The sequence below is a fragment of the Anneissia japonica genome, unplaced genomic scaffold (genome assembly GCF_011630105.1).
Source record: "Anneissia japonica isolate Jap-2015-1 unplaced genomic scaffold, ASM1163010v1 scaffold1785_len1016330_cov206, whole genome shotgun sequence".
In the NCBI taxonomy this organism is placed as follows: Eukaryota; Metazoa; Echinodermata; class Crinoidea; order Comatulida; family Comatulidae; genus Anneissia; species Anneissia japonica.
The window spans coordinates 355,998-381,901 of NW_022694363.1; the positions used below are offsets into that span (position 1 = coordinate 355,998).

Sequence of the window (25,904 nt, forward strand, 5' to 3'; positions counted from 1 at the left end):
GATGTGGCGAGTTATAGCCATTACGAAAACCCGACGTAGCCAAGGGGAGTGAATTAAGTTCGTCTACCTTGCGTAATTTCAGAGGTTGAGGGCGACAATTCTTTATGCATTTCTCATGATAATTTTTTTTTCTAGCTTGAAACCCATTAAAACAAACAAATGGCTTTAAAATAAGCTTAAATAATATCTGGCATGATTCGCAATATTACATTCTGTGAAAATGATGTTATAAACAAGGTTAAATTAAACAAACGTAATCGGTATTTCCATGGTCCTTTTATATCATGCCGCTTTTTCCGATTGTGTTGTGTTCTGTGGCACCCACGGATCGCGAGGCTTTTTTCGAAATTGGTCATGTTTCAACATAACCGTTTTCCGGTTGTTTTGTGTACGGTGGTACCGTATACGGATCATACGAATGTGTTCTGTGGCAGCTACGTACAGTATGACTGTCAGAATTACTAAACAACGACTAGGTGGAAAATAGACCAATCATTAAAAAAAATAAAAAAAAAAAAAACAGAAGATAGCTCACGGTTTTTGTCGAAATTGGTCGATGTTTTGAGTCTTTTGACCCTGTCGTTTTTCGGTTGTTTTGTGTTCTGTGGGGCACTTGCGGATTATACGGTTGCGTTCTGTGGCATCTACGTTCCCGATGAATGGCAGAATCACCAAAGAATGACAAGTAGCCCAATTTTGGGGGGAAAAGGCACAAGCTCACGACCCTGACGTTTTCCGGTTGTTTTTTTGTTCGGTAGCATTATCACCTGAAAACGACTAAGTGAAAAATAGTCCAATTTTGGGGGAAGCCTTGTTTGGTCCTATGTGAATGTGTCTTCCTCACAAAGGCGCCAAATTGTCAAATACCAAGTAAGTACCCCTCTGGCTGTCATAGGTAACATGCCCCGTACGAAATCCTGGTTGCGTTTGTTGTTGCAGCAATCATGTGAATTCTAAATCTAACCAAGTGCCGTACAGTTCCTGTTTTTATTTTACAATGTTTAATGACCATCAAAGAAATTAGATTTAGCAATTGCTACACTGTATCTTTTAATTATCATCAATAACAAGTGAGTTAATAATTTTAGTATAAAATTAACAAATTTGTATTACCTAAACAAAAGTAGTTGTGAAAGCAAAGCTACAGACACGTATATTACCACGGTAACCGTTCACATAGCGGTTACTAAGCGACATCAAGGACGCTTACGCATTATTATTAGTACAATAACCTGTAAGCGTTCGGCGAACCTGGCCCTAACACTAAACTTGTACGAAGATGCTAAGAAATATTGGCAAGCATATCAAAATTTACATATAAGGCTAAGCAAATTACAAATTATTCTAAAATTCTATTAACTATTTTAATGCACATTGATTCATGTTGATGATTGGAATTTTTTTGTTTACTCTAAGCTCTTTGTTTTGGTTAAATCATCCATTATCGAAGGATGATGATCATTGCAAGACACGTTGTTATGATGATTATGATTAATCTTTTTTCGTATGCTCGTTACATACGATCAAGTGTAATTTGTAGATAAGCCAACTTATCAATACGCCTATTCACAGATTGTTTCTATTAATTTTGAAACAAAATGTGTAATTTAATATCTAGCCGAGGCACAACTGCTTCCACCGCTTGCAATCTTGCTGCTTATTTGTCTACAGTATTACTACTCCTATTTTACTGTACATGTACCTTATATAATTCACACGCTATAGGCCTATGATGAGACTCTTGCTATAAATCACACACTCTGCCAATCATGAAGGCACGATGGTCCCATTCATTGTTAAAACACGAGGGCATACTATGTCAGTTGCAAAGACACTATATTTAACATTAATTGCACATCGGCATATTCAGAACGATCATATTCCAACTAATCAAAATTAAACGAAGTTGTACCGGGAATAAACGTAAATTTTGGTTTAGAAATATCGAATTACTGTTGAAGACTGAAACGCGTTACAAAATTCTACGTTAATGCAAAAAAAAGTAAAGTAAATTGATCAACCAATAACGACGTCTTAATGTAGTCGGTTAGTGTGTAGGCATTTTTGCATAAAGTATAAGGTAATTAAATGTACTACGAAGAACAAAGGGATTGTAAATAGTAAATTGACAATATTTGTAGCACAAATAGTAACCATGGGTAATAACAAAATATCTTAATAATCAAATGATTTGATTTAGCAAACAGCAATGTATTGAGGAATAGTAGGCATAAATGTTAATAAAACTAAAATAAAATGGTTATAGGTCACTGACCCTCAGCCTTTACACATTACATATCAACAGTTTTCGTTTGACAATGTCATTTCCTGTACACTCTAAGCTTTTGCCTCGCCATCGGTTTCCCCTGCTTCAGCGTCTTTTTCTTCTGTAACCTTTTCTGCTGCTTTATCGCTCTTATCGACTTCTTTGTACCTAACCTCACTGTAAAAGAGTATAACAATAATGTGTTTTATCCTTCACCTTTATTACTAATAACGAAAATATTATTAATATTAACAATAATATTATTATTAATAAAGTAATAATAATAATAAAGTAACAATAATAATAATAATAGTAATAATAATAATAATTTTTATAGATCAGCAAAGATATTAGCCATTAAAGCAAAACATAGCTTGTTTTTAATATTTGAAAATACTGTAATAACATTTAATATTAGGCCTAATATTTATTTGACATTTCACTTTTACATCAGTGACAACACACAAGAAAGTGGCGCAGTCAAACTTAAATAGACAGAAGAGATACGAACCTAACTAAGAGGAAAATACAATTTTGAGTTGAAAGTTAGAGGTGTGGGTTCATATGGTACGCAGATGCTTACCTTTTCTTTGTAGTAGCCGCTTGAGATTCACCTGTGAAAAATAACATTAATAATTTATATTATAGGCCTCTGTAATTTTGCCCATAGACTTCTGTATGCAATGTAAAGACAGGAGTATATACAGAAAAAAATATACAATAAGATATGTTGGTGTAATTTATTTGCATAAAATTCATATTTATGTTGGTAACATATGTCAGCCTACATTCATTAATCACTAAACACATCGGTCCATTTATTAATCATGAATGTATTAAATTATTCTTTCATCATTAATGAATGCATTCAATCATTCTTTCATTCATTCATCATTCATTCATTCGTTTTTTTATTTATTTATTCACGAATATATTTATTATTTTCACATATTAATAGTGACCATTGACCATTCACCTGCATTATCTGCTACTCATTAGAAACATGAGCTTACGTAAATGGGCATTTTTGCTAAGCCCCCACTACTTGGATGTTTTGCTAAGATCCTACAATAAGACAGCTTAACATACGCTAACATGTTTGTAGGACATGCGCGTATTTTGCCCTTTTCTGATTGGTCTGTAGTTTGACTTACCTTTTGTGCAAACCTTAGAAATAATTATGTATACGATGACGACAATTAAAACAAGGCCTATGATAACTCCGATGATAATACCTGCGATCTGACCACCACTCAATGAGTCTGCAAAGATAGCAATTCACTATTTAATACATGTTGAAAATGTGTTTGAAAAGGATAACTTTTATCATGTCTCACGTTAATTTTTTGAAACAAAGTAGGCTAAGTTTCAATTTAGGGCCAGACTAAGACCTATAGAAGCCGATAGAGAATTATTAGCGTTTAGGATACTGTCCAAGTAATGATACTTGTGACTTGTCAATTCTGTACTGGCAAATAATAGCCAAAATAAACATAAAGAACGCCAACGAATAAGGTTTCTACACACGCTATGCTATAAATAAGGACCAAAGAATTGTGTTGGCAGTTGTAGCGCCAGGTTTTGCCCACGAGTGTCAGGTGTTCATGATGGAGGTGGGTGAAATGTCTCCGACTCGACGGGAAGACTGATTTCCCTGGCGGGATAGTAAGTGTGGGTTTGGCAACAACAATCTTGATAATTAATTTGGCATGAAATGTATAAAGTTCAATATTTGACGTTGTTGTTATTTAGTATTACTGTATTTAGTATTTTGGCTGTTCCCAGTCATAAATTGTATTCACATAATATGCACAGTCCCTCAAATAATTACGTATAATAAAGTGGATCAGAAAAAATAAAGTACTCACCGTCATCATCATCATCCTTGTCGTCTTGTTCACCGCTTTCATTCTTATCATTATCGGTAGTCGTTGCTGCGATAATACGATATTTTGATATTGTTAAGTAATTAGGATACAGAACCTCTTCAATGATGACGAATATTGTAAATAATTAAAATGATTGCGATGATAAAGGTGATGCTGATCATCATGTTGGTAATGATGATGAAAATGATTATCAGGTTAGTGACGCTTATTATGATGATGGTGGTTATGATGAAAATGATGACGAGCTACACTTATGCCTACCTTTTGAGTTTTTTGTGGGTTTTACCTTCGGTGATATTCCTGCCGCAGCTGCAGTAGTATCCTCTCGGACAATGGTGGTTTGTACTTCGGTCGTAAGTTCCACTGTGCTCTGTGACCAAACACTGCATATAACAACTGAAAAATGTGTAGGCCAAATTATTCAGGTAAAAATTAAATGTCGAATTATTAAACGTGAATTAGTGCCCATGTTTATGAACTACGTTTTATAATAAATGTGATTATTAGTGCCCAGGTTTATTACAAAACGTAATTTATTTATTAATTTATTTGTTACTGGTATCAAGAGATATTTCATTATTACAATTTTACATACAGTACTTTCTAAATTTAATTTTTTAAAGCCACTCCGAATTTCTTTCCTGTTCTTCCTTTTATTTACTTGTTTACATTATATAACTTCAAATTAAAAATACTAAGAAATTATTCTGCAGTCACTATGACATAGACTATCTTCATCAATACGAATGGATTTGCTCGAAGTAAATTTGTCTTTATGCAGTTCGGTTGTAATAATCGGCGGGAAATGATTATGATGATGATGACGGAGATGATTATGATCATGATAATTATGATGTTATGATGAACCATGGCAGTGATTAAAAAACTTGACTGTTTACAGTTTCTCAATATTTTAAAGGCATTGTGTCTTTGCCTATCTGCTTTATTTCAATATAAAATAAAAGTGATTAATAGGCTATATTTAAGGAAATTTCAAATCAAATAAACTAACCTTGTAGCAAGAACACGCATAAAAATATCTTCACTTCCATTCCTGTTGATTAATTAAGAATATAATATTTGAAACAACTGAAAATTAATCGAGTATGGGTCTGACAAACGTTATTGTGATAGAGGGCGCTTTTGGGAAAGGAACTCGGTGTTTGATTAGCCCACTGCTGAAATTACATTAATTAATACAGCTTTATACAGTCAGTGTTAATTGTTACTGCTAAAGAATTCTTTATTTACTTATTTATTTTCATAATAAATGAATAAATGGCATTAGAAGGTGGAAAAAGGAACTCCCATTCCCTCTCGTCTGTGACAGTCTGTCCGGAACGATCCGTTGCACGCGCCTATTCGCGTCGTTACGGCTCTGTGGAATCGGCACGGCCGTCGGCTCAGTGTGCGTGCATGACAAAAAGTAAAGTAGGCTTATCTGACTTAGATCTTAATAATTTAGACAACCCTCCATAATTCATTCAACCTCAATGTTTATTTTATTTATACAAACTGTAAAATTTTACAATTATTGTGCTAATATTATTATGCTAAATAAAATAATCAATAGGTATCAATAATTACAGAATTCATTTGAACAATGCTAAATAAGCGACTGTACGCTGTATTGGTTAATAATAAAGCAATTATTGTTGATTTTGTTGACAAATTTGCCATTATTACGACTAATGATTAGTGCACACAATTGCCGGACATCTTTTTGTGCATAAGCCTGGTATTATATATTTCCAATCGTCCAATATGTACAGTATCTTATACGCCTTGATATTATGGAATATAATAGGCCGATGCTCCTTACTGATATGAATCTATAGTTGGAATTTAAAATATATCATAATATCCCTTTTTAGAAATTCGAAGCTTTACTCCACGCTCCCCTTCTTTACTCATTCGATACGCTTCCTCATGCCATTTCCTCTATACCTCAATGCTCATAGTGAATTGAATTAATGTTGAATATTCTCCTGACTAGCGCTATAAAGCACCTTGCTGTTACTATGGAAACAAGAGTCAAGGCACTAAAATATTGCAGGATTGCGCTGGAGTTCCCGCTGCGTTTGACATCACTACGATAATACCAAACGCATGAATCACCTTTCAACTTAAGTATAGACTCCTTTTAGGAATTTGTGTAAACGAAGATATGATGCGGAACCAAAAATATGTAGATATTATTATTATGTTTAGATCGAAGTAGGTCGTAACTTAATGACTCATTAAAGCTGCTATTCATAAATGAGGGTATATATTTTATATATAGGCTATATGGTAGTGTTAATCACATCGCTTGTTAACCGGTGTTAACACCAAACCACGCCCCTTTTTAATCAGCCTTGAGCTTGAACTAACCGTTTTACACTAAAAATTCACACATAGACCTATTTGATTATTCTTTAGAATTGAGCGTTTGCACTGTTCTTTGTTAACACCTCTCGCTCCATTTAACCCATACATTAAAGAATAGTCATCGGCTGCAATGCTTCTATGGGCTGGGCATCTGGCAAGGAGAGTAAATCCAAAAGGGAGACCCATCGCCAAATACGGTAGACAGGCATTCAAGAAACCCGGTATTATGATGATGATAATTTACCATAATGATAATGATGATGCGGAGGATGATCATCTTGTTTGGTTGATCATTATAATGAAAATCATGATGATGATTATTACAATGATGCGGAGATGATATCTAGTGGAGGATCATGATAATTATAATCATGTGAATGATGATGATAGTAAATGATAATAAGGATGATAATGGTGGGGTGGTATTAATGAACACCTAGCTCTTCCTATAGGCCACCCACTCACAGTGTAATATGCCTACTACCATGGAGGTATTATAGTAATACCTCCGTAAAAATCATGATTCTACTCTGCGCGTTTGTCTAATGTGTAGCTATACAAAATGGCCTACTAGTAGGCCTACGCTGATTATTATAGGAGCCTGCTGTGCATGCGGAGTATACCATGATCTGCATTATGCAGATGATATTTCGATATTATAATGAACTGTAACATCAGCAGGTAAGGCACTAATTAACACTATTAATAAATTATCGTCTGGCGGCGCGTCGTAGCGTTTCAACCTCTCTATGTCGAGCTTCATCAAATTACGGAAATGAGTTCAAACACATCTTCTTTTTATCTGGTTCAAAGAAGTAATAAATTTGTGCAATATATGAAAAAAAATATAATGTAATGATAGGCAGGTCCTAAAGCTGAACTCCGATTTAGACTAGACGCACAGTGCATCGGACTAGGGCGTTAAATGTTTTCGGCTCTCGTTTCGGCAAACCAAACCCTCAATGTGACTATCGCTTCCGGCTCGTATTTCCGCATCAAATACAATTTCCGACGTATACATTTTTGTTTAGGAGTAAACGGTTAAATAAATATGAACAGAAACAATTTATAATAAATGTAATTGAACTTACTTGCAAAACGAATTTCGCTGATTTCCTTAATTATACGTCCGAATGATTATCACAGGGAGGGCTTCGCAAAGTGGAGCAATACGGTTTGCAGGTGACTCTTGTACGAGGTGAGCCGTTACTGTACCGTTCCAGATGGACGAACAAGCAGAAAGCAGCAAACGAATCGTATTGAAATGATGAATTGATGTGCTTCAAAATAGCGTCTTACAATACACCAAATAACCGTTGGTACTCGCAATTTTTTGAATCAAAGCGAACAGTGACTGTTATTGGCGATAACTACTTAGGTATTGTTATGGATCGTTCAACGAGGTTAGAAGGGACTGAAAGGTACAAAGGAACTCGATCAGAGGTTTGTGGTAACAGGAGCAGCAAAACGAGGTTCAGCAAAACGAATCTGGTAGGCGCCTAAAAATTCATTCTGATCTGCTATGAAGAATAATGAGAGGTGACTAATTCTATGTAATGATCAATAACCATGATAGATAACTGTCTTTGGCCATGTGTTCCTTAGGGATCGTTGTGAATAACGTGAAAAGCGTCCTCTTTTTCATTTAGTGGTCACTTGGTCGACTTTACACAAAAGTTTCGTTACCGACACCAACGATATTTCAAAAAGCATTATTAAAGCGAAAGTCGGTAGTTTCAAACTCCCTTACAGAGACTCATCTATTTACATCTGTCTCTTATACACATCTTGAACTACGTTTTATAATAAATGTGATTATTAGTGCCCAGGTTTATTACAAAACGTAATTTATTTATTTATTAATTTGTTACTGGTATCAAGAGATATTTCATTATTACAATTTTACATACAGTACTTTCTGAATATAATTTTTTAAAGCCACTCCGAATTTCTTTCCTGTTCTTCCTTTTATATACTTGTTTACATTATATAACTTCAAATTAAAAATACTAAGAAATTATTCTGCAGTCACTATGACATAGACTATCTTCATCAATACGAATGGATTTGCTCGAAGTAAATTTGTCTTTATGCAGTTCGGTTGTAATAATCGGCGGGAAATGATTATGATGATGATGACGGAGATGATTATGATCATGATAATTATGATGTTATGATGAACCATGGCAGTGATTAAAAAACTTGACTGTTTACAGTTTCTCAATATTTTAAAGGCATTGTGTCTTTGCCTATCTGCTTTATTTCAATATAAAATAAAAGTGATTAATAGGCTATATTTAAGGAAATTTCAAATCAAATAAACTAACCTTGTAGCAAGAACACGCATAAAAATATCTTCACTTCCATTCCTGTTGATTAATTAAGAATATAATATTTGAAACAACTGAAAATCGAGATGGGTCTGACAAACGTTATTGTGATAGAGGGCGCTTTTGGGAAAGGAACTCGGTGTTTGATTAGCCCACTGCTGAAATTACATTAATTAATACAGCTTTATCCCCTATTAATGGGACACCTTCGGGACCAAAAATAGTGCTCCCTTAATAGGGGTGTCACCTGAATAGGGTTACCCCTATTCAGGGGACACTAACCAAAAACGTGAAATTGTCCGCTTAATAGTTACAGTAGAATTAGGACTAATTTATAGCAATAATTTCCATTGCAAATACAATTCCTTTATAATGTGAAATCAGCAAAAATGTAACTAAAACAATAGTTTTATATGTTCCCAATATTGTTTCATGATGCAATGTTAATGAATACATTAGGATCCTAGGAAAGTGGAGGAAAAATGAATAAAAAGAAATCCCCTAGGTTAAGGATCGAAATTGACAAGATTGGTTAATACGAACTAACACAATGGGCAAATATTACTCCGATATTCACTTCAAAGATTTGGGGAGAAAATTCTGGTTTATTGCTCAAATTTCAAAATTCAATTTTCATTTTCAATTTTAACTTATTCAAAAAACCTCCAGAACAGAGAAGGAAAGTAGTAGGCCTAGAATAACTTTAAAACAATAGAACAATTTAATTAAAACGGACAATACCGTATATTCATAAGCCACAACAAAATTGGATAAATTCTCAAAATACAAAATTCAATCAAATCAATAAGAGGTGAGAACAAAACACCACTTTAACAGATACAAGCAAAACAACAACCCATGAAAATACTTAAACACACCATACTAGTACCAAACAAAGACAGATTATTTTACTTGATTTATAATTCTTTTTGTATTTCAATTTTAGTTAAAATATTATTATTATTATTATTATTATCTTTTTTATTTTTTTTCCTTGTGTGGTAAAACACCACTTTTATTCATTTTCATCTTCAACATGAATTCATAATCATCATTTCTTTGTCAAACTTAGTCTAAGCTAATTATATATTTGATTTCTTTCTTTTTTCTCTCTCTCTCATTTTTATATACTTTTTTTCATTATTTTCGGTGTTTCATCATTTTTTCAATCAATCTGACCTTTAAACAATCATAAATCAATCAAAAATTTGATACCTTCAACTCAAATTAAGACATGAAATTTCAACTTTTCGTTTTTTATATATATATAAAATGACACGAGCTTGATATATTTTGATGCTTATCCCTCAATCGATCGATCAATCAATCAATCAATCAATACATCAGTAATGTAAGCAAGCAATCAATAACAAAAATACATCAAACAATCGAACGAAGAATAAATTAACTGAACAGCAAAACAATTATCAATTTCTCCGCCCATCATCCACATACAAGTTGAACACAATGATGTTAATAGAAAAATATATCCCATCAGCCATCAAGAAAACACCTACAATTCTCATTAATTTTTGTTTTCATTTTATATATATTATTTTTATTGTTTTTTTTTTTGTTTTTTTGTTTTTTTTTTTTTTTTTTTTTTTCCTTCCCTTTTTTTTTTTCCTTTTTTTTTTTTTTTAAGTTTTTTTTTTTTTTTTTTTTTATTTTTGTACCATCACATATATTGTATACCGTATTTCTAATAAGCAAGTCATTGTGGAATACTCGATTCGGGTTGTTGTATTTCCCGAGTTTAAATCTGCAAATTGAAAACTTAGCAATAAGTATAAGTTTATTAATGTAACTACAGTTGAAATTTCTTGAGAAGTAACCAAACATGATGCAAATCTAAATTAAACTTTTCCCTGTATTTTCTCGTTACCAATACCAAATACAATTAATACGAGGGTACAAATATAAAAAAGTGTTCGATATTATCTATCAATTGAGCATTACAGAAGTTACAAAAATTATTATTATCACTATTATTATTATTACGTAGTCTAACAAATGTGATAATAGTTAGAAACAGTGGCGGCGCCAGCGGGGGGGGGGAGGAGGGCTTAAGCGCCCCCCCCCCCTTAAGCCCCCCCACATCGGTTTGGTCGAGTCCCCCCCCCCCATCGGCCAAAGCTCGTCGGGCAGTCGGACCAAAAGAAAAAAAAAACATAGGCTTATGTTTTCCCATCCCAGCGATTTCCGGCCATCTAGAGTCTTGTTTTGGGAGGAGGGGAGACCCCTCCCATACTCACCCCCTGCTCGGGCCTTCGGCCCTCAGATAACGCTGCGCACTAAAGTTACAACCATAAATACTTAACCCCCCCCCATTCGGACATCTTAGTTCCCCTATAAATTATATCCTAGAGTCGCCACTGGCTAGAAAGTGCAAGTTCCTTGATAAGTTCCTCAAAATGTATCACTATATAAAGTTGAGTGATTTTTTCTTATTTTGAGACTGTTGTAATTGTTGTGATGCAATAGAAAAAAAATTAAGTGTCCCCTAGTATGGGTTATTTGACCATTTGGCACACTCAGAAAGTGTCCCCGTCCCCTTAATAGGGGTTAGCCGCAGTGTTAAAAGATATATCGCCCCTCATTTCACGGAAAAGTTTCCCCTTAATAGGGGTGACCCAAAGGATGGGTTTTACTGTAGTAGCGCATGTGTTATTCCTTCAATACTGAATGTGTGTTTATGAAAGTAACCTTTGGCCATTGTACTGTCGATGATTAACTTATTGGTGGTTGTTGTACTGTTTAAAATTATTAAGCAAAATTTCATAAGCTTATGTACTTTGTTATCTGCCGGTGAATCATGAAGCGGCCCATTGCTCAGCTATTAACAATAACAAAAATCCAGTAGGTTCATGCACTGCTAATATTTTACCAGTCATTTGAATTTTCGTATTAAGAAGTTAAATACTTTACCGATTTGGAGGCCAGCGAAAGACATCTTCGCCAGATAGACCTCTGTGGGCAGCTTGCTAACCAACGATGAAGACAACCGAGTTTTACAACCATTAAAGTGAGCTAACGTGAATTTCTGTAAACCAGTTGCCATACCATGGCTTGCAGGCTCTTAACCTCTGCCACCAATTGGTTTTAACTTCATCAAGACTTTAATGACATTCATTGTCAAAATGAAGAGTAGGCGACACCTTTTTCTAAGGTCACTGATAATCAGTATTCTTCTAGTAATTATAACTGGTGAGTTTTCTTTGTCGAAGGTGACTTTGGTGACACGTACCAGGAAGTTTATTGCACGTAGACATATCCACTAATTAAAATTATACCGTTGCCCCTACTTAGAAAGTACCCCTGTATACCAAACCCTCACCAATATTTGTATACGTATTCAGTTATAGGATTTACGATTTCAAACTGCTTAAGGAAATGTATTAAATACGTATGATCTGATATGGCAACAAATGATACTTCGCAGAAACCAATACTATTTAAAAAACAACCCATCCCCTTATAATGGTAGTATTTCTCGATTTTATTTTCAGGGCCAGGTTTGTGTAGCAGTATCAATGTCTTAACCCCTCCGACGCAACAAGCTACTGTTGGATATGCCACTTCCCTTCAATGTTTTTATGAGCTGGAGACAGCCTTAGATGATGATGTCATAGATATAACATGGACACACATAGTTGATCGGAACAGTCTAATTCAAATTATCGAGAGAAACGTTTCTAAAGTTGACGGGTATTCCCTGGTAGGCGAGTTATATGGGGACGCCAGTCTGGGCATCGCCACCGTGAAGGAATCAGATGAGGGCCTCTTTGTATGTAAAGTTGTAAGCAGCGTCCATGTTGTATCTGCTTCTTCTACAACACAGCTAGAAGTGCAATGTAAGCTTTGAGTGAGATGAAATTACCAGACCACCATGTTCATCTTAACCGATTAACTATAAGAACAGCTTAGCTCAGTCGGCTAAATTGGTGGTAGCCACTTGCGCTGAACCGTGGAGATCTATGTCCCCTGTTCACTTCCCATCGCTGCTCCCTGTCTTACTGCGTTTTACTCATAATGTTACAAATAATGTCTGAAAACCAGGCTGATATGAGACTGTTTGAGTACAGGACGTTGTTTCCGGCCCAGAGGATGATGAACATTACCTTAACCATACCTTAATCTAGTTAAGTTAAGTCGCCTATCGGTATAGAGGTGCACGTTAAAGAACCCAGTACACTATTCGGAAAAGTGTAGGGAATTGTCTCCCGGTGTACTGTCCAATCACCATCAGAAGGACCCCACTGGGAACTAAGTCTTCTTTAGACAATAGATCCATCCAACTCTAATATCTAGTATCTTAATCAATGACAAGGATCTATTTAGATGTGCGATAATATAATAATAATATAATGCTTATTATTGTTTGCTTATTCTTGTATTGTCTTTTACAGGGAATAATGTACCAAAAACCAAACAGAAGCCTCCAGGAACACTTCAGTTGGGAAACAACGTCAATATTACATGTGTAGCAGATGCGCTACCTTCTTCAACTATAGAATGGTCAATAAATAACCGTTCAATACCAGTTGGCAATAGTCATTACCATGTTCAGGGCGCTTTGCTATCCATAAACAATCTAACGAGGGCGGATCATCATGCTGAAATCAGATGTAGTTCTGTGAACAATGTTGGACTGCAACTAAGCAAAGCACTTTTATTACCAGTCGAATGTGTGTAGAACGTGAAGTAGAAATTATATTTTTAAACTTTTTTTTTTACTGCTAACCAATGCGTTTCTTTTTTCAATATAGTTTCATTCGTCTATAATGTGAGGACTGGTTACAATCATCTTATTTTCTCTCATTTCATTCCTTTCTTCCTCTTGGTTTTGTATCGAGATGGATGTTACATGAATTGTTTTCCTTTTTCTCTCTTTCGTAGGGTCAACCAACTTGTTTTCATTCTTCTTTTTCCATGTCATCTTCTTTCATTTTACAATATTTTCTTTGTACTTATACATCATCACGTATACGAATAAAAATATATGTAATAGAGTATTCGGTAATTTATAAGCCGTTAATAAAATATATATTTTATATATAATCACTTATTGTATATGCAGGTATAAACATGAATTGTTTTCTTCATTTAGATGGACCAAAAATTGTTTTGTCGTTATCAGAAAATATAGTGACATGTACCGTAGACGCATTTCCAGTGGCTACCGTAATTATATACGAGAACACTACTAATCAATATAAACAAGTTGAGGATACAGCAGTTGAAATACACATAGAAGACTGTAAACACGTGACTTGTAACGCGACCAATTATGTGTCAGCAATATCTTTCACAAGCTTTGTTTGTGAAAATGGTAAAGTATTAATAATAAAATTATAAATGATATTGATATGTATAATACCAATAATAAATAATAAAATAATAAATTATATTAATATTGATAATATCAAATATAAATAATACAATAATTAATTATATTAATATTGATGATATCAATAATAATAAATAAATAAATGATATTAATATTGATGATATCAAAGATATATAATAATAAAATAATAAATGATATTAATATTGATAATATAAATAATAAATATTAAAATAATAAACGATATTATTATTAATATCATTGATAAATATTAAAAATAATAAACGATATTGTTTTTGATAATATCAATGATGTTGATGATAAGAAAAATAATATTAAATTTCTTTTTTATGAACCATTGATACTTTGAAGACGTACTTACCATTCAGGTTTCGTCCTCAATTATGATTATAGTTTTCTTTTAAGCTCTTAATAGCTGTAATACTTTCGGTCTTCCTCTTGTGGCTACACGCTTTGCTTTTGATCGTGATTTTTGGAGTTGTTTTAACTTGTGTCCATATACCTTTAGGTCATTAAAACTAACTTCTTAAGCTAAGCGTGATTGGAATTTGACTCTAAGCTTATCCAACCCTTGTGGGTTTAACTAAGATTATGAAATTATTGTAAGCACGATGTAGGCCTATAAAAACAATAACCATACTAAATTTTACTTTCTCTATCCTTGTCATAAATAGACCTAATTGGCATTTTTCCCTCCTTTTTTCGTCGATAGAACAAAAACCAACATACAAACCGAATCCTCAAACAGGTAAGGTTTTATTGTCGTAATCTAATATCAGATTAACGCTTATAGACCGTATAATAATTAAGCTTAACGACCATAATTGTTGCTTAGACCTAAATACTAATTTAAATTTATTTTATACTTCATCCGATCCAGTTGAATAGCATGTACGTTTTATCTAACACAGGGTTAAATGGAGGAGCAGTTGCTGGTATCGTAATTTCAATTATTGCAGTTTGTCTTCTCATTGCTGGCATTGTAATTTGGAAAAAAAGTAAGATCAATGCTTCGTTTGTATTACGCCTATAACTAAGTAAGAGAACTTTGGTTGCCGGTGCTAACACTATAATAGCAACATACCGGTATTCCATGGGCTAATGACGCCTAGGTGGTAATGGTGGTGGTAATGATGATGACGACGACAAACACGATTAGACGATGATTACAAAATATATTACGCATTCAAATTATGTATTATATCCTTTTGTTAATTTTACAGAAAATTCATTTAAATATATGCGACCAACTCAACGAAAGGATTTGGATTGGTGAGTACACTTCATGCAATAATATAGTGTAAGGATACGGCCGTATAGAAATACGACTTAATCCGTTAAAATGATGGCAATGTAGTTGCACATAACTCGTAATATCATACATTTTATTGATTATTATAATTCACAGGTGATGTCGGTCTGGAACAGGATGTAATTAATGCGACAGAAAGTATTTTTTAGCATAAAAGGCAGTTGAAAAGGAATTGAAAATGCGCAAATGTTTGAAAGCGAGTAAAAATTGCACAGAAAGGAGAGAAGCTACGAAGAAATAAAATTAAGAGATGATTTGGAGTAGAGTGGCTTAGTGGTTATATGCCTGTGTTCTTAATCCCAGGCTACTGGGTTCAATTCGCTTGACAGAAGGACATTCTCACAACTAAAACTACTCCAATCACTTACCATAGAGTTCTATTTTCTCTATGCACTTTCTAGGGAGCTTTCGATTTGTCCGACGACACGACGCTAGAACGGAATCACTCATGCCTGACTGCCCTACCTGGCGTTCAACGTTCTCTGCATACGTATATTTGGCCAAATTGCGTTCCAGAATCTACTAGATGAGGTGACCTTAACGTTCTCGCATGCGCAGATGACTTTTAGTGACGTCATTACGTTCTGCGTCCTACCGTCGTCGTGCAATCGAAAGTTCCCTACTTCCCATTGGATGTAAATAAAATAAAATACAGTAAGTTATCTAAACGAAGACATAATGGGAAAATACGAATTGAAACTTGCAGGGACTTAAAGCTCTGCCCAGATTATCAAATTTTCTTTGACAAAAAACTGCTGTATGCACATATAATAACGATGTGCTCATATGCTGTATGGTTATGATGTGATATCATCATTACCATACTTAGGCATGTCACATAATTTTGTTAAATAAAATTATTATTAGGGTATTATTATTATTATTATTATTATTATTATTATTATTATTATTATTATTATTATGGTATTATTATTATTATTATTATTAACATTAATAATAATTATAGTAATAATAATAAAATATTATTAATAATAATAATAATACCATCACCATTACGATCGCTCATTACCTTATTTGGTAAAACATTGGCTTAGCTTATTAATATTCATTTCAATTTTGTACCTATACTCGTAGTTAAGAATGGCGAGTTTTTTTGGTATGTTCTGTTTGTACTGAAGATTGGTTGAAGAGTACACCCGAAACATGTTTACCATTAAATCCTTAGTTCTTTTCTTAAAATATGTTTTTTTCTTCATCAACTTACGTTGGTTTGATAATAATACCATCATTACGGTCGCTCATTACCTTAATTGGTAACACATTGGCTTAGCTTATTAATATTCATTTACATTTTGTATCTATATTCGTAGTTAAGAATGGCGAGTTTTTTTGGTATGTTCTGTTTGTACTGAAGATTGGTTGAAGAGTACACCCGAAACATGTTTACCATTAAATCCTTATGTTTAACATATACAACAATAAAAAATCTCCTCAGTATTCAATTTAATCGTTGTTTTACCTGCGTCAGATCCGGTATCGGTCCCTGCGCCGGCTCCTGTGCTTGAGGGTTTTTGGTTCTCGTACATGTCGTCGTTGTCTTGAGCGAATTCCCTGTAACAAAACGTAAAGAATTATAAGATAATGAAAATTAACGACTAAGAGTTGTGTAAATTTATTACTGTATTGTTGGTGTCGTCTTAAAGCTTCCGATGGTACATCGAATGATGAGTTTCTTTCACACAGACGATACATTACTCAATCACTCACCATTTTGATTTCTTTGGTTCCTCGTAAGTTCCGGATTTATCTGTCAAAAAAGGGTTAAGAAAACCTTGTTAGTAAATTAGATTTATAGCTCAGACAGATGTATTCTGAACCTGAAGTCTGAATTCCAACACTGTTTAAAACTGCTTCCACGCTCAAGGGAGTAGTACAGTACGGTCGAAGCGGCTGCGTAGATAAACAGTAGTTTGTACGGAGCGCCAACTTAAGATTGCAGTGTTCAATAATTATGTGTATGTTCGACTATACTCCAATCTATGTATTATATAATACAGTGGCGGATCCAGGAATTTGGAATAGAGGTGGCCCAGAGAGGGACCTTCACGGATGGAGGGTCTATACTACCTCAGCCCCACCGTAACTGGGGCTGAGGTAAGAAAAGTCATGATTATGGCACCTCTAGATGGCCAGAAATGGCGCCCTTAGACTCAAAATTTGAGTAGAATTTTCTTATTTTCTCCATTTTTTTTTGAAAGAATTTAGAGGGGGTCCAGGCCGGCTTCCCCCTCCCCATTGAATCAACTACTAAATTAGCCTCATTTCATTAATTAATTAATTAATTTAATTTAACTGCCTATTTCTAACTTCATGTACAAAGACAAACGCTTTCATGACATGATAAAAACAAATCTGATAAAATAAATAATTACATGAAGAGACAATAATTATCATTGGAACATATTAGAATTTAACCTTACTACTGTGCTGTACACTGAATTATTCTTCCGTATTTAATACTTACGTTGTACAAGTAAGATAAGTACAAGGATAACTACGGCACCAACCAACACTAAGCAACCGATCACAATACCAGCAATAGCACCACCACCGAGACCTAAAATAAAAATAATGTTTATTATAGTTATCACACATAAGAGTCTAACCTTAACAAAGAGGCCCTTAGTTTAAACTATTTACAGCCACGAACCCATTGCCGTACAATTATCAGGATGACACAACTGGTATACGCCCTCAGCAAGCTACAGTATGCCAAGACAAATGGAAAGTTATAGCGGAATTACAGTAAATATCGATTACAGATCGAAATGTAATTAAAGTAATTATACATATTTAATAGTAGGCCTATATGTGTATTTCCAGGCAGCAACTATTTTTCTTAATTCCACTGCTACTTTCCGCCATTTCTTTAGTAATATTATTATTATTATTATTATTATTATTATTATTATTATTATTATTATTATTATTATTATTGTTATTATTATTATTATTATTATTATTATTATTATTACAGACCATATGACGTATACGAATTGTTTGATAAAGTGTCTATGAGGGGGCATAGACACTATGTTATGATTTGGCAATTAAATATGGCGGAAAAGGTAAATCCGGTGGAGGTGCATGATAGGTCATGTGTTATATTACCTTATTACTTACAAAAGTCATAAAAATAGTACAACACCACACATTTCCTGATAACCGAATCCCATGTGGACACTTTAATAGTAAACATAATGCAGTAAGGAAGTATAGGGCATAGACACACGCTCCCGCTGGGAGCCTATTTTGTAATTTGTGAATTTGCCTGCTACCGTTGAATTTGCTCAAGAAAAGAAGAAAAGGGAAAAAGGAAAAAGAAGAAAAGCAAAAAGAAGAAAGGAAAAAGAAGAAGACAAGAAAGAAAAGAGAAAGAAGAAAAAGAAAAACAAGAAGAAAGAAAAAGAAAACAAGAAGAGAAGAAGAAGAAAAAGAAGAAAGAAGAAGTTCAGTAGTTGTTAGAGTCAAGAACCACGGTCGGGGTTTTGTTTTGGATGATGATGATGTTCCGATGAAACTTTGGGATAGTTTAGAGCGGTTGAAGAAAATGATTTCCTAAACGTTTCTTACCTGTACTTGGTTGATATGTCGGTGGAATATCTGTAAATTACAAAAGTAAACGTGGTTGTTATAGACAATTAGTATAGAAATGAGTGTTGTTGCTAAACATATAGCATTTTATTTCATTTATTGAGAATTTAAAATGAAGCATTCGACACGTAGTGACAAATGAGATTTACTTACAAAAAGGACAGACAATATCTGACGCGTTTCCAATTCCCATTGTATTGGTAACGAAACACGTTATGTTGACGCATTCGCTTCCTGTCAGTTCATACACACCATTGCTACTCTTCTCAGGTTCAGCGTCATCGATTTGAAATTCAGTTAGGTATGCAACGGGATTTGCTTGGCTAACGCATTGGATAAAGTTGTCTGATTGGTTTAAATACACCTTGGGTTCATCTTTAATTATAAATGTATAATGCATTGGTCATAAGTATTACTGAGAAATATAAAAATGAGATATACAAAAGAAATGTTATGACAATTAAAGTGTAATATAACAAGTGTATAACACATCGGCAGACAGTAAAAATATAATCATGCACGATAACGAACTCTTACATTGTATGTCAAGTTCGATTTGATCACTCGTCAATACATTTACAGCATTTTGTGTACTACAACTAAGGAGGGCGTGGTCTTCCCTGGTAACCCCTGCGATGTGCAAGGATGACGTGTTCTCGTTGATAGTGAACCTTTCATCTATCTGAATCGTCTGGTTGTCCATTAGCCAAGATACTACTGGGGTTGGATGACCATTGGGGATGCACGTCGCCGTCACGTTATCTCCAACTTGGAGAGTTTGTTTTGATGCGTCGCTTGTGATCTTTGGCTTATAGTTCCCTGTGAATATTAAACGTTGAAAATTAGCAATTTGTGTATTGTTATTAAACTATAACAAATTTACTTATAAACATAGTAGTTCTATATTGATAAATAGATAAATAATACTACGCATTTTCAAAATATTCTATTTTACGATTCTTACATAGAATGCAGTATATTAAATAGTAAAATAGTTAAAGGGTGTTCCAGAGTATGAATTAGTTGGCTCGTTCTCCACTACCAATCTGTGGGAGTTGTGAACGTTTGCCAGTATGGTTGAAATGTAATTAATATCTTTAAAGATTTACTGTCCCTTGCAAAAAAAAAAATTCATAAAAATCATTTTTGGAATTTACTTGCCCATTTTGAAGTAACATAAACATTACCAACTTGAACATAGAAATTAGTGTACTGTATTTAAAAATGCTTACCCATAAATAGTAAATACCATCATTTTACAGCGAAAAAAATTATAGAAACTACCGTACACTTCCAGTCACTGGAAGTGTTTTTTAAATCTTTATTATAATTATCCAGTTAAAAAATCAGGGAACGCGTTTTTTAAATTAAATAATTTCTATGCTCAAGTTAATAATTTGTATGTTACTGCATAATGAGCAAGTTAATTTAAAAATTACTTTTTATGATTTTGGTCATTTTCAAGGGACTGTACATCTTTAAATAAGAGTTATAATTCTGGAATCCTTTCTTTTATCACCTATTAGACTTTCTGAGTACTAAAGCCAAAAAATACCGGTTACCACTACAGTATGTCTATTTTACTCTCTCTTTTTTTCTTTTTCTTTTTTTGGAATGTTTTTTATAAAAGCATTACAAACATTAATTTGCTTAATCGTACACTATATAATTATTAGTATCACTCGATGATTAAATAATAAAACTACTTACACTGTACGTCCAGAGTCGTCACTTTTGTAGGCGAGTTATCATTTTCTCTGAATATATCACAATAGTAAAACATGGCGTCTTCTCTCCTTACTTTAAAGATCCTCAGGCCGGCTTTACCTTGGAAATTGCTGGAAACCTCAAGCTCCATCCGTGCTTTGTACTCGTCTTGTACAATGTTTCTCACGACTAAATTTTGGATGTTGTCTGATGCGTTTGCACGTGTCCATGTGATATCCACGCCAAGAGCATCGGTCGGTGTATACTTGCAGGTAAGCAGCGCCTCAGAGCCCTCCGCAAACTCTTCCTTGCCATCCGTAGTAACTTCCAAACTTTGAACAACAACAGCTTAAAAAGTAACAGACAGGAACTTAATTAATGAGACTCCAATTAAAGTCCGAAACTAGCCAGGCTATTAAAAATATTTAATGTGAAACGACAAATTAATAGTAGTAGTAGTATAATCATAGAGGAATAATATATTTCCTCCATAGTATAATATAAAACAAGTTCTTGTAATCTTGAAAGCTCTGATGATGATATACTTTCCCTAACGGTCGCCCATACAAAAAAGATATATTAATTTAATCAATCGGGGTACTCCTAGAGCTCCTTATCGGAGCTAAAAATATTATAATTACATATGATAGAAAAACTGTAATTTATGATAATAAACATTGTGAAATTATTGTTTTGATACCAAATAGAATACCGTAGTTATTATAACATAAAAAATTGATTTAAAAAATATACGTAAAACGACATTTTACGAACGTCGATTTTACGAATAGTCGATTTTACGAATGGTCTTTGCCCCATCATCGGCCAATTATTACCGTAAAAAAGTCCGATTCGCACGTTTTACAAAGTGATAATGTACATTTTTCTTAATAAAATCAAGGGGTGTCTACCAAACGAAGACCCTATTTTTTATCTTTTATTTTGATGATAATACGCCAGGCTGTCGCAAATTCAAAAATAAGAAATTTTTTGGGCGTCTGTTTGTGAAATTTTCAAGGGTCTTAACACAGTTGCCAAATTCCTATTTCATTATTCCATCACGATTTAGAGAAAAAAAATATGGGTCTTTGTTTTTCGGGTCTTCTGTCAAATCAAATGAACATGGACAGTAAGAAAGAAAATATGGTAACACTAGCTGCCAGGAAGATACAAAAGCAGCCGAAGCCACTGTCACCAAATAGGTGTGTACCTCCAACTAATGGTACCAAACATCAATATAGACAATAATAATTTTAAAACCTTTAAAGCACTTAATTATAATCCTATAATTTAGATATTAAATAAATATAATTATATTAAACTAAATTAAATAAATATTTATAACCAAATTACAAATCTGTGAAACTAAATTAAAATACAAAAGATTAAATTGACATTAAAGTTAAAACAATAAGAAAGTATTGACTGGACAACCGAGGAATAAAATAAATGAATAAGATGAGAGTAACATTAAACCATTTCATGCTATATACAAATTACATATTTTGAAAGTATGATGGATTATTATTATTATTATTATTACACAATTTCTTATATTGTATATCATTGTACAATATGTGTTATTTAAATGAAAAATTATGAAAAAATTAATAAAAATGGGTTACCCCCACATAGAAAAAAAAATCCCGAAACTAGCCAGCTTGAACCAAGGTTTTCAGCACAAGAAGCAGGAACAATACTGATCAGCCCCATTTTATACAGTCACTAATTATAATTTACATTCTACGTAGGTAGGTGCGCAAATTCGCTTAACAAAATGAATCTCTGTAGATTGTAGATGCTGGGAAAATAAATTAAAGCTTAATGAAACGAAGGCTGAATTCTTTCTAATCTCATCTCAAAGGCAACCGAGTTCCATATCTGCAATTGCTCCCTCATCATCAGTTAGGATTAGGAACCTTGGGGTAATTTTTTATTCTTGTCTTAAGATGGATTTACAGGTATCATCTATTTGTCGCACATTTAGCTACCATTTACGTAATATTAAGCGTATTAGACCCTTCATGGATCCGAGTACTTACTCACATGCAGTACGATCTTTGATTCTTTCTCGGCTGGATTATGGCAACTCTTTGCTTGGCGGTATTTCGCGCTCCAATGTACGGTACAGCGGCTTCAAAAACTCCAAAATCGCGTACAGCGAGGCTGGTTTTTTTGCGATGAGGCGCACAAGAACCTCGCCATTGCTACGAGAATTTCCCTGGTTGCCAGTCCAGCAAGCAGAGAATAGACTTTAAGATCTTACATGTGTACAATGGTGTTCATAAAATAGGTCCAACATTGTATTCAAGATATTCTTAAAAAGTTTTAGCCTGGTCGTGTAGGTTTTAGGTCCTCTGATGATTCCCCCACGCCTTGTAGTTCCCATTACAAAAAGAGTTTTTAGAGAAAGTGCTTTTTCTGTGATTGGTCCAAAAATATGGAATAATCTCCCCTATGGGATCCGCCAGGCCCCCAGTGTGCAATCTATTAAAAACTCTTTTCTAGAGAGTAGTTTTTTAATGGTTTTTAGCTATACTTGACTGATTCATAATTTTATTACACACTTGTGTTTTATTGTTGCTAATTTTTTTTTTATCGCTAACTAGCTTTTTGTAAGAAATTTTATTGAATTCCGGTATTGTAATTTGTATACTTGCCATTTCTATTAATTGATTTTTTATTGTACTTACTTTTATATTTGTAAAAATGGGTTTTAATGTACTGAATTTATCTTTGGAAATTTTACTGAATGTTGTAATTTGTACTTGCCATTTTTATTGATTGATTTAAAATATTGTACTTACTTTTATCTTTGTAATAACGGGTTTTGATGTACAGCGCTTTGATCTTTTTTTGTAAAGGCGCTATATAAATGCTTTTTAATAATATTAACAATAATAATAATAGTCCTAATAATAATAATAATAATAATAATAATAATAATAATAATAATAATAATAATAATAATACCTCTGTCACAAATAACATAACACAGTCTTGTCCTCTGCACATAACAGGGGCAGATCCAAAGATGTCAAAAAGAGGGGCCGATCGATATAACAATACCATAAGGGGTTTTTTTTCTTTTTACTTTCTAAAAGGGTAAATCTAAATCCGCCCCTACATTATACCAATGTATAATATGTGTATATTATACATTGGTATAATGCAGGGTCTTTATGATGTTCATGAATTCTGCCAATATCATTATTATTATTATAAAACTATTTTATCTTATTGGATAAAAAAGACATTCACCTAGGTATGGGAGTAAAGTTAAAAATTAACATTTTTAACATGGTCCAATTAAGTTCAAATACACCAGGAAAGACCTGACTGTGTTCGTGTTCTATTAAACATAGTTTCCAGTTCTTCCTTTCCGTATCTGTTTTTTACTTGTGATTATTAGAGTGACCAAAGAAATAAAGCGAAATTAGTGCAACAATGGTCTTGTACGCCATTTTACAATTTTGTATAAATGCTAGAAGACGTGTTGTGCTGTATACACAAGATAAGCCTTCGGTTGAACAAAGGTCTGATTTGAATCGTTTAATAGTACACCTATATTATGCCATGTGTTCAAAGTTCACGTGATTATGGTATTGCGCAGTATATAGGCCTATCCCTGTATTATTGTTAGGCCTACTCGTTCAGTTAATTTTCAGTGGCAGACCTAATGTGTGATATCTTTTGAGCTTGCAATAGAAGAAACGTTGTTATTGAATATATTACGAATTACTATTATTTTAAGATATTTTATAAAATATTGGTCCATGGTAACACCAATTACTACAATGCATACATTTACGCGTATAGACGAAAAACGCCGATTATGGCCTTACGGTCATCAATGATTTCAGACCAGCCACTCCTCCAAGGTGGAATGAAATCGTGTTAAAATGTACTTACGTATAAATATCGATATTATATAAAGATATAATATGACCCTCATGGCGTTAATATAATATCGACAATTTTAACAAAGCCTCCTTTACACGAAATTATTCACAAAGTTCCATATAAAAATTAAAATGCCTCGTGTGAACACGAATGAGACCCTTCGCTAGCTGGCACACAATCCGTTGCTAAATGGTATCGTTCAAAATATAGATAACATCGTTATTCATTAACGCTCACGCTTCCAGATAAGCACACGCTTTGCCAACTAAATCAATAGAAAATGAGTGGTATTTGCTGCATTTTTACATTCCTGTAACATGATTAATTTGAATACACTAATTACTCATCATTATATGATTGACATCTTATTTTTTTCAAATAAAATTCGTTTTCAATTCAATTTATTTTCGATAAAGTAACTAAATTCCTCAATTTTTTAAAACATGATGAATGCCACAAGATACGATACAATAATACTTTATTGCACTTTGATTAAATACAAATTGAAGTTAAACATTAAAAATTACCAAATAAGAATCAACAGAAAATAAAATCTCGAATACAATTAAAACATGAGGGACAATGGGGAAAATTGGAGGACAATCAAACGGATGCAATAGCATTAAAAGGGATAAAAGATACTAAAAGCAATTGGGGTTAAACATCCGGTTAAAACAAAGCATCGGAGATAAAATTTATAACTATTATAATTATTAAACATTAAATTCAGTAAATGCCACAAGAGTATCGCGCTACAACTGTAAAAAATTATCAATTATCAATAATGAAATCATTATATCAAAAACAGGAAATTGGAGCAAACATTAAAACCACTATTCTTTGCTTTTTTATTTTGTAATAATCATTATAAACAAGAATGTTTTATGAGTGTAACAGGGGCGGATCCAGGAATTCGAAATAGAGGAGGTCCATGGGGACTTTCACAAATGGAGAGTGTACACCACCTCAGCCCCACCATGGTTGGGGCTGAGGTAAGAAAATGTTTGATTATGGCACCTCAGATGGCCAGAAATGGCACTCTCAGACCAAAATTTGGTTGAAATTTCCCCTTTTTTCCATTTCATTTACAATTTTAAAAAATTTAAGGCGGCCCGCACCGTACCAAGGCGTCATAAATTTGCAC

The 25,904-nt window shown here is 33.5% G+C and overlaps 3 protein-coding genes across 7 annotated transcripts; 1 reads left to right on the top strand and 2 right to left on the bottom strand.

Moving 5' to 3' along the window:
* Positions 1-1,025: 1,025 nt before the first annotated feature.
* On the bottom strand, positions 1,026-8,962 carry LOC117100997. 2 transcript variants are annotated; one of them, XM_033240834.1, is made up of 7 exons: positions 7,617-7,996; positions 5,168-5,209; positions 4,417-4,551; positions 4,135-4,200; positions 3,421-3,528; positions 2,850-2,880; positions 1,026-2,443 (listed from the first exon to the last, which is right to left on the bottom strand). In XM_033240834.1, exons 2-7 carry the CDS (start codon positions 5,205-5,207, stop codon positions 2,338-2,340), a joined length of 486 nt encoding a protein of 161 aa, XP_033096725.1. In that variant the 5' UTR covers positions 5,208-5,209; positions 7,617-7,996; the 3' UTR covers positions 1,026-2,337. The 2 variants fall into 2 exon arrangements, with proteins under 2 accessions (XP_033096725.1, XP_033096727.1); XM_033240836.1 differs by lacking the exons at positions 5,168-5,209; positions 7,617-7,996 and adding an exon at positions 8,853-8,962.
* Positions 8,963-10,983: 2,021 nt separating this feature from the next.
* Positions 10,984-16,905, top strand: LOC117100995 (carcinoembryonic antigen-related cell adhesion molecule 1-like). 4 transcript variants are annotated; one of them, XM_033240831.1, is made up of 8 exons: positions 10,988-12,062; positions 12,365-12,709; positions 13,265-13,543; positions 13,966-14,187; positions 14,936-14,971; positions 15,135-15,221; positions 15,447-15,495; positions 15,632-16,905. In XM_033240831.1, exons 1-8 carry the CDS (start codon positions 11,978-11,980, stop codon positions 15,633-15,635), a joined length of 1,107 nt encoding a protein of 368 aa, XP_033096722.1. In that variant the 5' UTR covers positions 10,988-11,977; the 3' UTR covers positions 15,636-16,905. The 4 variants fall into 4 exon arrangements, 3 of the variants coding, with proteins under 3 accessions (XP_033096723.1, XP_033096724.1, XP_033096722.1); XR_004444209.1 differs by lacking the exon at positions 15,632-16,905 and having other exon boundaries at positions 10,984-12,062; positions 15,104-15,221; positions 15,447-15,499; XM_033240832.1 differs by lacking the exon at positions 15,135-15,221 and having other exon boundaries at positions 10,984-12,062.
* Positions 16,906-16,959: 54 nt separating this feature from the next.
* On the bottom strand, positions 16,960-24,962 carry LOC117101030 (limbic system-associated membrane protein-like). The gene is made up of 8 exons (XM_033240896.1): positions 24,770-24,962; positions 20,861-21,205; positions 19,688-19,969; positions 19,304-19,525; positions 19,130-19,159; positions 18,021-18,113; positions 17,264-17,303; positions 16,960-17,107 (listed from the first exon to the last, which is right to left on the bottom strand). Exons 1-8 carry the CDS (start codon positions 24,810-24,812, stop codon positions 16,960-16,962), a joined length of 1,203 nt encoding a protein of 400 aa, XP_033096787.1. The 5' UTR covers positions 24,813-24,962.
* Positions 24,963-25,904: the final 942 nt, after the last annotated feature.

What these genes read in the sequence shown, in the direction of transcription:
- LOC117100997 (XM_033240836.1), bottom strand. Translation starts at nt 8,892, where the DNA reads ATGGAAGTGAAGATATTTTTATGCGTGTTCTTGCTACAAG. An exon ending in CAAGGATGATGATGATGACG is followed by an intron (nt 3,529 to 4,134) that starts GTGAGTACTTTA and finishes CTATCTTTGCAG; the next exon opens with ACTCATTGAGTGGTGGTCAG. An exon ending in GCGGCTACTACAAAGAAAAG is followed by an intron (nt 2,444 to 2,849) that starts GTAAGCATCTGC and finishes ACTCTTTTACAG; the next exon opens with TGAGGTTAGGTACAAAGAAG.
- LOC117100995 (XM_033240831.1), top strand. Translation starts at nt 11,978, where the DNA reads ATGACATTCATTGTCAAAATGAAGAGTAGGCGACACCTTTTTCTAAGG. An exon ending in TCTTCTAGTAATTATAACTG is followed by an intron (nt 12,063 to 12,364) that starts GTGAGTTTTCTT and finishes TTTTATTTTCAG; the next exon opens with GGCCAGGTTTGTGTAGCAGT. An exon ending in CAAACCGAATCCTCAAACAG is followed by an intron (nt 14,972 to 15,134) that starts GTAAGGTTTTAT and finishes TATCTAACACAG; the next exon opens with GGTTAAATGGAGGAGCAGTT.
- LOC117101030 (XM_033240896.1), bottom strand. Translation starts at nt 24,812, where the DNA reads ATGAGGGTCATATTATATCTTTATATAATATCGATATTTATAC. An exon ending in TATAATATCGATATTTATAC is followed by an intron (nt 21,206 to 24,769) that starts GTAAGTACATTT and finishes TTACTTTTTAAG; the next exon opens with CTGTTGTTGTTCAAAGTTTG. An exon ending in GACGACTCTGGACGTACAGT is followed by an intron (nt 19,970 to 20,860) that starts GTAAGTAGTTTT and finishes TAATATTCACAG; the next exon opens with GGAACTATAAGCCAAAGATC.